At 38.4% G+C, this 17,628-nt stretch overlaps 1 protein-coding gene across 1 annotated transcript in view; it reads right to left on the bottom strand.

The window, feature by feature from the left end:
* mef2aa (myocyte enhancer factor 2aa) overlaps window positions 1-17,628 on the bottom strand; it is a 226,389-nt gene that overhangs the window by 40,589 nt on the left and 168,172 nt on the right. Inside the window, 3 exon segments of the mRNA XM_061894774.1 lie at window positions 6,391-6,604; window positions 11,904-12,038; window positions 12,108-12,239. Coding sequence (XP_061750758.1) covers window positions 6,391-6,604; window positions 11,904-12,038; window positions 12,108-12,239 — 481 coding nt within the window.

Below are 17,628 nucleotides of genomic sequence, written 5' to 3'. Positions count from 1 at the left end.
AGTTTAACGTCATACTCAAGACCTCGATAACGGGTACCGGTTATCAAAAAGCGGTTCGAGTCCGAGGACTCAGTTCTTTTCTTATCGAACAACCGGGAAAACCGGTTTCGAGTATCATCCCTAATATCTGGTAACAAGCTGTACAAAGCAGAGTGACCAGGAATGGGTTAAACACCACCTGCCATCGTCGCTCACACGGCACATTGCAGCCATGACAGGCTGTTCGGTCATTGTGTACCGAGGGCTTAGTGGGATATCATGGCCTGAATACCACTAGGGTTATGCCGGTCTAGGCGTCTTACGGAGCCCTCACCAGCCTTAAATGGGCCGCTGAAGTGACGCAGGGGACAGATGCACCTGTCAGTAGAGGGAAGTAGGGAGATGGGCTAAATGCTGCGTTCATTTGCCAGACAAAATCAGTCGGTTAGCATCTTCAAGTGTGTGTGTACAACAAGCATTTCCTCTGCTAATAGCAGGTCTGCATGTGAGCATGCAGAGGAGGCCCGGGTCCAATCAGCCACTGATAGTGCACACGGTCTTGAACCAATCGCAGATGGATACATAACGATCCAGCTCAAGTGCGCAGCGGGAGGTCTACTGGGCAGAGCTACAGAGAGCAAATAAATCTCTCCGGGGAGGACTCACCCGCTGGGCTGGAGCCCACGCCGCTTGGCACTGAGGGGTCTGTGGTATCCAGCACAGAGTGATATGATTACCATCTGCATCCTTCTGCAGAACGAGCATCGGCGTGTGATGGAGGTGCCAGACCAGACATGAAAATGTCCTGTAGATTTATCTTCACAACCCATAAAAGGGAACTGAGTCCCCCCCATGTCCCCAGAGTGTCCCCATGATAGGGGCATTTGAAAAAAATAAATAAAAAAAAGGCAGCGAACGCAGCGTTCCACCATGACGATGCACTTGCAGCCAGCCATCAATCATGCATTTGGAAATTAAGGATCTATCAAGGCCTCTCTTAAAAGTTTTATGAAGCGAGAGGACACGATCCAGGAGATGAAGTGAAGTCAAAGCACACCAACAGAATCCCAACGTGAGTCTTTTTTTTTTTCAATACACAGATTAGACTACAAATACCGGAGAAATCCAGCACGTTCGTATGTGCACCGCGAAGAGGAAGGTGTCAGACACTTCTCCCTTAGAAGTCACATCTGAAGGAGACATTTCACACCTCGCTGCATGTACTTCTATCGTATGCAGCGCGGGGCCACGTCTTGCAAAACACCATCTGGGCTGATAGAATAGCACGAGTAATCCGAGTACCGGCGTGCACGTCTTTTATTTTCCGCCGCGTTCGTACGGGGAAAAACGTTGTAAAAAAAAATGTCAGAGGGCGAGCAAGGAAAGCATCGCATCAACGCCTGGTGAATAAATATGACATGGTAGCACGCCCTCAGTTCACATTCAGTAGGATTGCTAACCCTACTGTATATAGACTGTACATCGCCATAGTGTGGCCAGGGGTGAATATTTACAAGTCGCTACTTTTTGCCTGCGCTTTGAACCCCTCAGTTTAAAATGGTGCTGCAAATCTACGTATTTTTCTTTGCTTTCTGCCACCATGCCAAAGGATTTCTGAAAAACCCAAGCAAATACACTTAATATGTTATTGTTTGTGCTACGGCGCCATCTTTTGAGTGAGTTCGCTTACTGTTCGTCAGTCAATCTTTCAATCAATGTTTATTTATATAGCCCTAAATCACAAGTGTCTTAAAAGGCTGCAAAAACCACTAAGACATCCTCGGAAGAACCCACATAAGGGCAAGGAAAACTCACACCCAGTGGGCAAGGAGAATTCACACCCAGTGGGACGTCGGTGACAATGACGACAATGAGAACCTTGGAGAGGACCACATATGTGGGAAACCCCACCCCGTCTAGGGGACCGAAAACAATGGATGTCGAGCGGGTCTAACTTGATACTGTGAAAGTTCAATCCATAGTGGATCCAACACAGCCGCGAGAGTTCAGTTCAATGCGGATCCAAGACAGCAGCGAGAGTCCCGTCCACAGGAAACCATCCCAAGCGGAGTTGGATCAGCAGTGTAGAGATGTCCCCAACCGATACACAGGCGGTCCATCCTGGGTCCCAACGAGCGGTCCATCCTGGGTCCCGACTCTGGACAGCCAGTACTTCATCGGACCGGATCCCCTCCACAAGGGAGGGGGGGACAGAGAAGAAAAAGTGTTGGTTTGCCCTTCTGTTTAACCTACTAGTGCAGGGGATGGCAACCCAACATGTTGAAAGAGCCATATTGGACCAAAAATACAAAAAAAAATCTGTCTGGAACCGCAAAAAATGAAAAGCCGTAAATCAGTGTTATAATAAAGGCAACACATGATGTAAGTTTCTATATTAGCTATGTTAGCCTACTATCAAAATGTCTATGTGTTGTCACAGGCTGACACAAATCTTCGTTGACACAAATGTTGAAATATAATATTCATTCTACCCATTTTTACAAAATTGGAAACATTAGTAAAACAGAGGCTTCTTAGAGGGTGAGATAATGTTTAGATAATACTGGCTTAGAATGACCAAAGGTCCAAGTTATAGAAAATGGCGGGCTGTCTTTTTGAATGGATTTATAAAAATCTACGCAAGCTGGGTAATGTTTGCTGTGGTCTGGAACAACATGGCACACAAACAACTATCAGAAATGCAGCCAATATTACATCCAGATAATATGTCACGAAAAATGCAGATATAAATTAAATAGACACAGGACATAGGAAATTAAATGTGCTCAAATATCCATACAATTGAGGCATAATGATGCAATATGTACATAAGGCTATCCTAAATAGCATCTTAGCATTGATTTCCTTGAAGTCATGCACTCCACACAAGTCAATAACATCAACAAAGCTCACATTTGTGCATTCACACACAGCATAAACAGTTTGGTGGACAAAATGAGACAAAGAAAAGAGTGGCATAAAAGAAGAAAATTGTACATGTAAACCAACTCCGGTGAGTTCAAAGACTGCCAAAACTAGTAGGACAAAATGGCACTCGCCAAATACTCTCATCAGAAAAGCATGTTTAATACAAATAGTGGGATTGTCCTAGAGAAACCCTATTAAAACAAAAATATTTTTTTTCCCCATCCTTCATACATTTTTGAAAAGCTCCAGCGAGCCACAAAGGAGGCACTAAAGAGCCGCAGGTTGCAGACCCCTAGCCTAGTGCTTTCAACTGGAAGTACAATTTCCGTCGGGTCTTCTAGTCATTCATAGCGTTTCTACTTGTATGGATTCCTCCTTCATCACTCCAAGCAACATTTGTAAGTTTTACAATATGACTAAAACACCTCGCACTTACTAAACCATCTCATGTGTGATGTCTGTAGGAGTGTTTTCATGCACTTTTGTACGTGCTATCATTATGAAATCCAGCTAGTGTTGTTAATATTAGCTAGTATGCTAACACATTTACCAGTCTCTGTATTAGTGGGTCCATGATGATGACTTCTGTTTTGTTTATTCAGACGTTTACTGCTTTGTTACAAACACCGTTGGGAAACAATAAGCCATGTAAATAAAATTTCACAAAATCTTTTTGTTTAACGTATATATCTGCGGCTCATAGACCTGTGCGGCTAATATATGGAAAACAAAATGTCTTCTAAAATTTAGTGGGTGAAAATACAGTATTTATTTAGCCCACGGCAGGGGGCTTTTTAAAAAATGTTAAATACACTTTTATGATACTATTTAATAAATCAGTGATACTGTACCTCGATTTCCATATACCTCACTTTTCATATGAATCCCATTTTGATAAAATCATTCGCTGTTCCCCAAGTTTTCATATGCTGGCTCCGTAATCACATGGCCACACATTGCTCATAACAAACTTGTCTGCTTTTCCGTGTAGAGCGCCCTAACAAAAAATCCCACGCATTTGTGTGTATGTAAGTTAAAATGCACTTCAAAACCGAATTATCACATACATTTTTTTGCTAGATGGTACAAATCTTTTTTTTTTTGTAATTTCTAAAATATGTCTTTAGTTAGAATTGGAATTAAATACATAAATGTGTCAATTGATTTAATGTAAAAGTAGATTTCATTATTTAGAAGATTTATTTATCATTTAATTAATGATTTATTTTTATTTTTTATGATTTAATTAAATATTTCATAATTTAATTAATCATTGATCAATTTAATGAATTATTTAATTACGACACATTTTAACGATTTAATTAATAATTTCACAATTTCATTTATTTTAATGATTTATTTAAAAACATTCCAAAATTTAATTAATTGTTTTACTATTTTTATGATTGAATTGATTATTTCATAATTTACTAAGTTATTTCATGAGCCTATTTCTCCTGTAAAACTCACCCATCAAAGTGAGTAGGCGGGGCTAACAAAATAGTCCAATCATTGCTTTGTTGGAATCCAATCAACCAACTATGAGAGGTACCACAGGCTTACGACTTTCGACAAGCGCTGCAAATTGTGAGTTCAAATTTTGAATTTCTTTTTTTTTTTTTAAGTTTAATATGTTTTTACAATTATTCTAATCTTGAAAATACCACATAGAGATATGTTTTAATGCAGTGGTTCTTAACCTGGGTTCGATCGAACCCTAGGGGTTCGGTGAGTTGGCCTCAGGGGTTCGGCGGAGCCTCCGCCGCGGAGGTCAAGACACACAAGACTCATCGTGCAAATAAAAAACTCTCCCTATCGGCATATTATGTATACGGCAACCGCAGAAGTCACACTGATTTGCAGGTGTGTATTTTGTTGTGAGTTCATGCTCTGTTTTGGTTTTGTTCTTTGAACATGCACGGTTAATTTTGTGCAGCGGTAACAAAAACATACAACTTTGTTTTGATTTTGAAAAAAAACATTTTATTTTTCACTAAAGAAGGGTTCGGTGAATGCGCATATTAAACAAATAGGGTTCGGTACCTCCGACAAGGTTAAGAACCACTGTTTTAATGGCTGATGCAAGAACGAGATTCCTCTATAGAATCTCCTCTCTGGTCAACAAAAGCACCTTGAAGATTCTAGCGGGAACTCTCATTCAACCCTTTTTCGATTATGCTTGCACCTCCTGGTACCCCAGCACCTCCAAAACCCTCAAATCTAGACTCCAAACATCCCAGAACAAGCTAGTCTGGTTACTTCTAGACCTCCACCCCAGATCACACCTCACTCCAGCCCACTTCTCCAAGTGGGCGGGCTCAGGGTGGAGGACAGAGTAAAACAACTTGCACTGAGCCTAGTCTATAAAATCCGCTACACCTCCCTCATACCCAAGTACATGTCAAACTACTTCCTTAACGTAAATGACCGCCACAACCACAACACCAGGGGGAGCTCCACAAACCACGTTAAACCCAGATTCCGATCTAACAAAGGTCTTAACTCATTCTCTTTCTATGCCACATAAATGTGGAATGCACTCCCAACAGGTATAAAAGTAAGTGCATCTCTTTATTCCTTCAAAACCGCTCTAAAACAACAGCTCCAGACAACTACAACCCTTTACTAATACCCTCCTCCATTCACATCCCATCTCCCCGGATTATAAATAACCTAATGTAAATAATCAAATGTACTTCTAATGTATTTACTTGCTCTTATGCTATCTGAACTCACTATGTTCTCTGCTGGCTGTACATATCCTACCAAGTAAGACCTACACTTTTTCAATGTCCATTTCTCTGTTGATGCAATTGTTGATGACTGAAGTACTGATATCAACCAAAGCTCCTCTTCCCACCCCCGGATTGTAAATAATGTAAATAATTCAATGAATATACTATGATGATTAACCTGTGTGATGACTGTATTATGCTGATAGTATATATTTGTACCATGAATTGATTAACGTGGACCCCGACTTAAACAAGTTGAAAAACCTATTCGGGTGTTACCATTTAGTGGTCAATTGTACGGAATATGTACTGTACCGTGCAATCTACTAATAAAAGTATCAATCAATCAATCAATCAAAATTATGCACTGGAAAAAAAGCCAGTTTTTCCCACTATTGAGGTGTTTCAATGCATAGTAGTGTGCACGTGTGTTTCTGTATAATATTACTCCAACTGTGGTCATGTGGTGACATAATAATTGGTATTTTGAGAGGTACTGTATCCATTAAAGTTGGACTAAGTAGGACATCACTGAAGGCCTAGATGTAAAATGCACGGCCCGCCACTGAATAATATAATTATTCTCTGTCGAATCAGTTTTGTGTTAATAGCATTGGGTCTCTTAAACTAATTCACTGGATTTACTTTATTTCTTATGGAAAAAAGTGACTACTATCATAAACTACTATACATAAAATTACCTTTAAAAGGGTAAAACGTGTAGTGCAATGACCGCCGACCCACTAACCTGCGCTGGCGGGCCTTTGGGGGCCCCCACTTGAGCCCACGTTCCTATGCGAAGAGGCCTGTGGAGGAGACAGCATCCCGTTGTCAGCCAGGGAGGCTGTGGCCGCCGCTAAAGTCTGGCCGCCCAGAGTCCCTCCCAGCTGGTACATGGCGTTCGGATTGGACACAGGCACCGCCACGTGCATGGAGAAGTTCTGCTGGGGCAATGCCGTGGGCTGCAAGAAGAACACAAACACACATTTTTACACACTAACACAACCGATCAAGGTCTGATGCTGATGATCAGTGGTTGTCATGGTATCATCAAGAGAGAACTTGCTTAAAAAAATGACAGATTCACAAAAAAAAAAAGACAGGTTTTACACATTACACACTGAATAAACACCAACATAGTGTACACAATGCTCATTTTTCTATAGACAGTCAGTGAAAACCCTAAAAGGCATCTGTCCAACTTTTAAAAGTAAATGTGTAACTAACAGTTTGTGGTCATTATTTACAACATTTTGGATGGGTACCTTTTAGCTGTCAATGACACAAGGAAATGGCCCCAAAAATTGTATTAAAAGGTATTATTAGAAAAAATACTTGACAAATATTGTTTGCATTATTCTAAGCCATAGTATATTAATATAATAGATGTATAATTAATTGTATATTAGGAGAATGTGAAAATTCTACTTCTACTTTTACTTCTGTGACGACATTCTTAAGATTTTTGTAATCAATCAGAAATATCAAGCAGCTAAAATGCGCCAAACATGCATAGGTGTGGAGAGATGGTTTTGCATTTTTCCCATAATGCTTTGCAAAGGATTTAAATGGGTGTAATTCTTATTTTTTATGGTGCAAGGACATTTTATAATATCCACAAATTGTGTCGTATTGTTATGTGTGACCACGCCCTCGGAATTTTGTGTTGTTTTTGTTTTGTTTGCACCATGACTAAGAAAGGTTGTTAGCATTGGGTCTTATAAATTAATACTGTGTTTTTTTCCCCCCTTAAATTTATCATGCTAAGAGGACATAGACCTGTAATACTTCTGTTGTCCACAAAATGATGACAAAGTAATAATATAGAAATTCACTTTTAAAATGAATTGAAATCTCCCTGTGGCCAAATTCCTTATTAAACTCATGAAGTCTCGCGGGCCAAATTGAAGTTTGTAGTTTGGACACCCATTTTCTAAGGGCTCCTGGTAATAAACCTGTATTCAGAAATATTAGTACTTTTTTTTTTTGTACACAGAACATTTTGTAAAGAAAGAAATAAAAACAAAAAATGTTTTTTAAATGAACTAAACAATTAAAACATCATGGGTTAAAATTGTTTGTGCATTTATTGTATTTAAATCCCTTAGTTTATTTATAATCATTAAAATATTGGTATTTTCATTAAAAAAAAAAAAAATATTGAATTATTCATACACTTTTTTAATGATACAAGTCGGAATGAGAACTGAAACCCGGTTCCATAATAGCATCGGTGCCGACGGAAACGGTAGTAACCAGCGTGTCTGGAAAATGACTTTAAAAAGTAATTATTCAAAGTTACACATTACTTTCCCAAAAGAGTAATTTAATTACTGACTGAATTAGATGTAATTAATTACTGAGAAACTAATTAATGTGTTACATTTTTTATTTTTAAATAAACTTTCATATATCTGGTGTATGCAGTGGAGAGATGTTTCTTGAGAGAAGAGTGCCTGAGTATGTGCCTTTAAAAGGCGGTGCCTATTGCCATGTGATCCCTGACGTCAGCAAGGGCACGCTCATTGACTGTTTTAGCTTAGCATTGGTAGTCTGCTGACTGGAAGGATATTTAGTGCTTTCAACCAGAAATAGAAGTCCCGTTCCTTCTTCTAGCCGTCCATAGCGTTCTACTCGAATGCATTCTTCATTCATCACCTCAAGCAAAATTTACAGTAGAACTATAATTGTTTATATTTACTAAACCGTCCTATTTGTGATGTCTGTGGGAGTGTTTTCATGCATATAAGCTAGCGTCGTTAGTATTAACTTATAGGCACGTTTATGTGTGTCTATGTCAGTATTATTAACTTGCTATCTTTTTGTAGTAATTCCGTTTCACAAATGACTCAGTAAAATCTCCATATCGTCACCCTAGTGTTATTGAGTCTGTTTAGCTGATTGGAGAGCTAGCTTCCACAGCCAGTGGGTCCATGACGATAACTTCTGTTTTGTTTGATCCACCGTTTTACTGCCGTGTTAAAGGCACCATTTGGTAACAATTAAAATATGTAAATAAACATTTACAGAATCGTTCTGTGTAAAAAACTCTTTCACAACATATATGTCTGGGGATTATAGTACGCTACGGCTGAAATTTAGTGGGTGCTGCTAATATATAGTCCGTAACATACGGTAATAAAAACGACAATTCTGATGACAGTAGATGTTACCAGAACCATTTAGAACAGGGGTGTCAAACTCGTTTTCATTGAGGGCCACATCGCAGTTATAGTTGCCCTCAGAGGGCCGCATTTAACAATGAGCAATATATGAATATATTTGTATATATATATATATATATATATATATATATATATATATATATATAACACATTAACAATATATTCTTTTTACATAAGCTGTAAAAAAATATTTAAATTTTACTTTAAAAATTGGCAGTTTAGTCACCAAAATTTTACAGTAAAAGCAGTATTTTTTTACAGCATATAAACAAATGGAATACGGTAAATGGAATCGAATGGAAAAACAACACCACTGTGTTTAGCGGTAAAATTCAAGCAACATAGCTGCCAATTTTGTTTTGTTTATACCTTAAAATCTTGTTGTTTTAATGTTATAGTGTCTTACTGTATATGGAAAAAAACAGTACCAAAAGTTGATTTTACGGTTAAAAAAAACTCAGTCGGTGGAATTTAACTGTGAAATCAAATTTTACAGTGTACAGTTTGATTGACAAATTGTTTTGAAATCATAAATCAAGCAAATATCTAAGTACAGTATTTATCTTTATTTTCACAAAAATATTTTTGGAATACATGATAATATAATATTTTGATTCGTCCAGGGTGTACCCCGCCTAAAAAGTTAAAGTTAAAGTACCAATGATTGTCACACACACACTAGATGTGGCGAAATTATTCTCTGCATTTGACCCATCACCCTTGATCACCCCCTGGGAGGTGAGGGGAGCAGTGGGCAGCAGCGGTGCCGCGCCCGGGAATCATTTTTGGTGATTTAACCCCCAATTCCAACCCTTAATGCTGAGTGCCAAGCAGGGAGGTAATGGGTCCCATTTTTATAGTCTTTGGTATGACTCGGCCGATCTCAGGGCGGACACTTTAACCACTAGGCCACTGAGTACCACCCGAATGTAGCTGAGATAGGCTGCAGCGACCCCCCGCGACCCCGAAAGGGACAAGCGGTAGAAAATGGACGGATGGATTTTGATAATATTGAATTCTAAAAGATATGGAATTGTATGCAGTATATGATTTGTAATGTCAAAAAGGGAAAGAACAAATATATTTAGTAGGGCTGTGAATCTTTGGGTGTCCCGCGATTCGATTCAATATCGATTCTTGGGGTCACGATTCGATAATATATCGATTTTTTCGATTCCCTTCTCGATTCAAAAACGATATTTTTCTGACTCAAAACGATTCTGTAGTCATTCAATACATAGGATTTCAGCAGGATTTACCCCAGTCTGCTGACATGCTAGCAGAGTGGTTGATTTTTTTGGAAAAGCTTTTATAATTGTAAAGGACAACGTTTTATCAACTGATTGCAATAATGTAAATTTGTTTTAACTATTAAACGAACCAAAAATATGACTTAGTTTATCTTTGTGAAAACATTGGACGCAGTGTGTTGTCAAGCTTATGAGATGCGATGCAAGTGTAAGCCACTGTGACACTATTGTTCTTTTTTTTTTATTTTTATATATGTCTAATGATAATGTCAGTGAGGGATTTTTAATCACTGCTATGCTAAAATTATAACAAATATTGATACTGTTGTTGATAATATTCATTTTTGTTTCACTACTTTTGGTTTGTTCTGTGTCGTGTTTGTCTCCTCTCAATTGCTCTGTTTATTGCAGTTCTGAGTGTTGCTGGGTCAGGTTTGGTTTTGGAATTGGATTGCATTGTAATGGTATTGCTGTGTAGTGGTTTGTTGGATTGATTAAAAAATAAAAAATAAAGAATAAAAATATATTTAAACATTTTTTTTTTAAAATCAATTTTTTAAAAATTCGATTCGATTCGTATTTGAATCGATTTTTTCCAACAACCCTAATATTTAGTAAGAAAACATTAAGCGTTTTATTAAAGCATATTATTTCTAGGCTTTCACAGGCTACATAAAATAATGTGGTGGGCCAAATTTAGAATTGTATTTCTCCAAAACTGCCGACAAGATTACAGAAATGAATATGTTCCTCGCTTGGTAGAGGCATAGCTTGGGGCGGCATAGCTCGGTTGGTAGAGCGGCCGTGCCAGCAACTTGAGGGTTGCAGGTTCAATCCCCGCTTCCGCCATCGTAGTCACTGCCGTTGTGTCCTTGGGCAAGACAGTTTACCCACCTGCTCCCAGTGCCACCCACACTGGTTTAAATGTAACTTAGATATTGGGTGTCACTATGTAAAGCGCTTTGAGTCACTAGAGAAAAGCGATATATAAATATAATTCACTTCACGCTTGTGTCATTCTCAGCTAAAAGTTACCAATTCAACAAATACAAATTAGCCCGGTTTGGTTTTGACTGTACAAACATTACATGGGCAGATCTTCAGTGCTGCTGCAGCACAAACAAAACACTTGAGAAGGAAAAAAAAACAAAACCAAAAACATGCATCCAAGTGATCACTCTGGCATTGCAGTGGTCAGCACAGCAGGCGCACATATCGTCTTGTCAAGCTTCTGTGTAAATTTGTGCAGCGCGGCGAGAAGATGCACGGCCACATTGACCTCGTGCTGACTGTGCAAAGCGTGAATGAAAACAACACGTGTCAGTGATTAAAAAAAAATAATAATAATAAAGTTTCATCGCAGCCTTCATCCAGTGAGGTCAGTCTGTGTGTTAACGGTGACTTGGTTAATGGCGAAATGACGCTCTTCACGTCAGGAACAGAGAGAACAAGGCACGCATGATAAGATCACGCTGGGTTTATTTGCATTGTCGTCCGTTATGGTGCAATAATGCTCCGCCTCGTTTATGAAATGAGGTGTGAAAACACACTGCTCTCACCGTGCATTTTTTTAAATTAATTAATTTATTTTTTACTCTATTTGAATATTCTCTATTTAGAAAAAGGTGATCTTATCAAGGTGTTTGTAACATCACTTGCAAAAACGGATCATCAATCCAGAAGAGGAGGTATTATTCACAAAGAAAGCAAATTTCTGAAAGAGTTTTGTGGGAGGTTAACGAAAAGAGGAAAAAAAATCCTTTGTGGCACACAAAGCCAAGCGTTTAAAAAAAAAAAAAAAAAAAAACAGCATCTACAGTACTTACGATTTTATGATTTCTCATCATATTATCAAACTCCTCATTAATTTTTTTATACTTTTCTTCAGTGTGAGGAGTGAGGACATATGAGGCATCGGGGTCCGGGCTATCACAACCTCTGTGTTCTTTCTTGTTTAGCGCCTGCAGTGAACATCGACATAAAGACAACCATCAACACAAAACAGCAGGGGACAAAAAGGAAGTACTTACACCACAGCGCTTGTACATTAAATCACTCTCTTCGCTTAGTTTGCCGAAATGGTCATCCATGAGGGGGCTGTGCCCGAAACAGTCTTCGGGTTCGGGGCTAGCACAGTCAATATGGCCTTTGTTTCTTAATTTCTGAAATGAAATTACACAGTTGACAATAAACAGAGTAGAAGAGGCGTCTCTCCGGCTTGCAGAACGCTGAAATAAAAAGTCATGCATGGAATTTGGAAACGACACAGGCTGGTTTTGCTAAAAAAAAAACAATGTTGTTTGGAATTGTTGACCTATTTAGAGCTTTAATTACTTCACATCAAAAATGGGCATAAAACAAACAAAAAGAACATGTAAAAAATAACAGAACTCATAGTTGATGGATGGATCTGAAGTATATATTTAGGCGTTGAAAGTAAAATTAAACAAAATAAATTAAAAATGTACGACTTACATTTAACACGTTTATGGGTGGGGAAAATAATAATGAATCAATATCAATGTTGTTATGAATGATTGACTTTTTAAGGCTACAATTACTTCAGATCAAATATTCCACTTGAAATACTTTATGGGGAAATATTGCATAAAAATGTTCAATGACAAAAAAGACATAAAACAAACATACAAAAAAAAACTTATGTTTGAAGGGTAGATCTGAAGTTAAAGATCTATGACTCGTTTTTAACACTTTTATGTGAGGGAAAAATAATAATGAATGAAAATCAATGTCGTCATGAATTATTGACATTTTTAAGGATCCAATTAATGTATTCATTTAATTAATTAATTAATCAAAGGACAGTGCTGAAGTTGATTTAGACATTTAGGCATCGATTCTAAAAATGGACAACTATTTCATCAAGATTATAGTATATAATAAAATATTTTATTTACATATATTTTATGATAAATACTTCAGTTCAAATGGATTTCTGAAAAAACAGGATAGATGTTTTATTAAGATTATAATAGATAATATATATATATATATATATATATATATATATATATATATATGTATATATATATTTATATTTTATTTTTATTTTATTTGTTTTCATATTTTTATATTAAATACCTAAGTTCAAGTGGATTTCTAAAAAAAACAGTAAAGCTATTTCATTAAGATTATATGATATAACATTTTATTTATATACATTTTACTGTAAATAAATTAGTTGAAATGGATTTCTAAAAAACAACTCAACATCTTAAGAGTGTTTAAAATCTAAACATAGGTGTTTTGTTTTTTACTTTTGTTTTTTTTAATGTTTGACATATACAGTCCAGAAATACAATCAGACACATGTCAAGTGTTTTTTCCCCCCTCAAACATGTAATGCACAACATTATATATAAAATAAAAAATAATGAAATGGAAATACATTAATACAAATAATAAACCTAAAAAGAAAGAAATAAGTACAGGCAAATGTTGTCATGAAACCAAGGACAACTGCATCCCTGAGTGTCCCCAACACGGTGCAGCAATACACAAAAGGGGACAAAAGGCTCATCAATTACCTACCTTTCAATCACTTTTCAGTTGGGGTTAAACATGAAATGAGTCGCTTTTACATATTTTAGGAAACCACACCGAACTTTTTGAAACTTCAAAGAACAATCATTGGATGTAACATACAGTACAGGCCAAAAGTTTGGACACACCTTCTCATGTCAATGTGTCTTCTATATTTTCATGACTATTTACCTCATATATTGTCACTGAAGCTATCACAACTATGACACCTGTGAAGTGAAAACCTTTTCAGGTGACTACCTCTTGAAGCTCATGGAGAGAATGCCAAGAGTGTGCGAAAAAGTAATCAGAGCAAAGGGTGGCTATTTTGAAGAAACTAGAATATAAAACATGTTTTCAGTTATTTCACCTTTTTCTGTTAAGTACAACTTTTCATGACTATTTACATTGTAGATTGTCACTGAACGCATCAAAACTATGAATGAACACATGTGGTGGTATGTACGTAACCAAAAAAAGATGAAATAACCAAAAACATGTTTTACTGTCTAGTTTCTTCAAAATACACAGTCTTGGCATTCTCTTGTTGAGCTTCAAGCACACTTGTGAAGTGAAAACCATTTCAGGGGACTACCTGTTGAAGCTCACCGAGAGAATGCCAAGAGTGTGCAAAGCAGTAGTCAGAGCAAAGGGTGGCTATTTTGAAGAAACTATACTATAAAACATGTTTTCAGTTATTTTACCTTTTTCTGCTAAGTAGATAACTCCACATGTGTTCATTCATAGTTTTGATGCATTCAGTGACAATCTACAATGCAAATACCGTATTTTTCGGATTATAAGTCGCAGTTTTTTTAATTGTTTGGCCGGTGGTACGACATATACTCCGGAGCGACTTACCGTATGTCCTTGAATAGCCGCCAGGGCGCTAATTAATATAAAACCTCTTCTCACTCCTGTGCCTATTCAAGGCATGCGGTAATAGTAAGGAGGCGCTAATAAATTTAAAACCTCTTCTCACCCCTGCGCTTACCAATTACATGCAGTAAAAAAATTGAGCGTGATGTGAGGATACCATCACGAAGAGCACAATTAATTATAAACACCGTCATTATGGTTATTATTTTCAGTACTGAAGGTTTGGCATATCCTACAATTGAAGCATGCATTTCGCTGCTTCTATCGTCACACAGACGACATTGGAAGGCATACTGGGTGATACAAGTTACACTGAAGGTTGTGATATAAACAAGTTTAACACTCTTACTAATATGTGCCACACTGTGAACCCACACCAAACAAGAATGACAAACACATTTCTGGAGAACATCGGCTCTGTAACACATTATAAACGCAGCATAACAATTACCCAGAATGCAATGCATCCATGACTCTTACTGCTTATATTATACACCCCCGTGCCCCCAACTCCGCCCACCTCAACTGACGCACGGAGGGGGGGCGGCTAGCGGGGTGTATAATATAAGCAGTAAGAGTCATGGATGCATTGCATTCTAGGGTGATTGTTATGTTGCGTTTATAATGTGTTACAGTGCCGATGTTCTCCAGAAATGTGTTTGTCATTCTTGTTTGGGGTGGGTTCACAGTGTGGCACATATGAGTAAGAGTGTTAAACTTGTTTATATCACAACCTTTAGTGTAACTGGTGTGGCTGATGAACAAGACCCCTGGTTTACACAATAGTACAAGCAAAAAAAAAACTCTTTATGCTGTGTAATCTCATTATACATGTCAAAAGAGTTATGAGGCTCCTGTTGTCATTGAGACATGGGTCAAATTGGCTCTTTGAGTGATAAAGATGACGACAGGGGAAGCGTCACTCGTGACGGCATGAATTTGACCCGGCAGTAATCGTGAGCATGCGCTAATAATTTTGGGAAGCAAGTAGTTCGAAGCAGGCGCATATTACATGCCCGGCGGTAATTCAAGGAAATACGGTATGTGTGAAATTATTAACACATTACCGTAAAATATAAAATAATATTATTTATCTCATTCACGGAAGAGACGAAAAAAATGTCAGCAATCGTCACACACACGTCCACCAATAAGAATTCGGTGGGGGCGGGGTCATGGCAGAAGTGCATTGTGGGTCATGGGATGCTAACTGCTATATGCTATATGCCACTGCCATAGCTATTAAAATGGATAATTTCATCGTTGGCGGTAACTTATAAAAACTGAGAAGGGCTGAACAAAAATGGCACCGAAAAGGAAATCATGTACTGCAGATTACAAACTGGATGTAGTGAAATATGCAGCAGAAAACAACAAGAGGAAGCGGCGCATACCTTTGGAGTTGGCAGAGTTGTTTAGAAGCGACATCGAGGAAGAAGATTTCACCGGATTCATTGATTAGGAGTGACAGATTGTTTGGTAAAATGTATAGCATGTTCTATATGTTATAGTTATTTGAATGACTCTTACCATAATATGTTACGTTAACATACCAGGCACCTTCTCAGTTGGTTATTTATGCGTCATATAACGTACACTTATTCAGCCTGTTGTTCACTATTCTTTATTTATTTTAAATTGCCTTTCAAATGTCTATTCTTGGTGTTGGATTTTATCAAATAAATTTCCCCTAAAAATGCAACTTATACTCCAGTGCGACGTATATATGTTTTTTTCCTTCTTTATTATGCATTTTCGGCCGGTGCGACGTATACTCCGGAGCGACTTATAATCAGAAAAATACGGTAGCCATGAAAATAAAGAAAATTGAATGAGAAGGTGTGTCCAAACTTTCGGCCTGTACTGTAGGTTTTATTCGGGCCTAATATATTCTGGACTGTATGTGATGATGTCATAGCGACACATTTTAGTTTTTGCTTAGATCTGGACATGAAAAAGTTTGTCGAACCCGGACTACAGTTAGTCTTCTACCTTTGCGGCAAAGTGATCTTACTTTTTTCTACCCTCTGTGTTTCCTTCTTCTTTTTTCTGCAACTATGGTTTGGCATGTTATTATATTTCAGTCGTGATAAGCAACCACTGTCTCCTTAAGTCCACACTCGCAACTTTTTAAACCAGCATGGCTGCCGTAGAGGGGGATCCTATCAAGGTTAATCCATGCAAGGAATAAAGCAGATAATCGAATACTGTTAAAGATTATTCCGGCGTGAAATTGTGCATTTCCAAAGCGGGGCGGGCATCGGGAGCTCTGCATTTCAGCGTCCCGAAGAGCCCGCGCTCGTGAGAGTGAAACAAAGTCGTGAAAGAAATCAAGTCAAAGCTGCGTGCCGCTCACTGCTCCTCATTACCGCTCTGAATAGCGGTGTTAACAAGGCTCGCTGACAGCGCGTGACAGCTTGTGATATGGAGGCAGTGTACATCAAAACATGATTTATGGTGGGCGCTCAAGGATCCTCTATCAGGCGGCTGCAGGCCCACAGCGGCAGCCCACTCGTGTCTGTGGGGCTGCTGAGGAGGCCTCGCGTCTACAGGAAGGTCACTGACTCCTGAGCTTGTCGGGGTTACAGCCAGACCGACCTACACGCACTAATGAGACCTCACCCTCGCCTTCTTGTCTTTGTCGCCCGGCAAAATGAAATGATACCAGCGTGTGTGTGTGTGAGAGAGAGAGAGAGAGAGAGAGAGAGAGAGAGAGAGAGAGAGAGAGAGAGAGAGAGAGAGAGAGAGAGAGAGAGAGAGAGAGAGAGAGAGAGAGAGAGAGAGAGAGAGAGAGAGAGAGAGAGAGAGAGAGAGAGAGAGAGAGAGAGAGAGAGAGAGACAGAGACGCACACAGGCAGAGAGGAGTAAGTGTTGTTTTGGGTGAGAGGGTGCAGCGTTGTTGTGAGGCTGCGAGTAGGAGGGTCGTCTATGTCTGCAAAATGTGACAGAACGGCTCATCGGTGCAGACGGGGCGGCTAACCCGGCGCCGTGCGCAAAAAAAACCCCCTCACTTTTAGAAGCATTTCCGAAAAAAAAAAAAAAAATGCATCTATGGCTTTAGCACAGGGGTAGTTAAAGTTACTGTATTTTCCTTGAATAGCCGCCGGGGCGCTAATTGATTTAAAACCT

This window comes from Nerophis ophidion, linkage group LG03 (genome assembly GCF_033978795.1).
Source record: "Nerophis ophidion isolate RoL-2023_Sa linkage group LG03, RoL_Noph_v1.0, whole genome shotgun sequence".
Lineage (NCBI taxonomy): Eukaryota > Metazoa > Chordata > Actinopteri > Syngnathiformes > Syngnathidae > Nerophis > Nerophis ophidion.
This window is presented reverse-complemented; position numbering and strand designations above follow the sequence as displayed.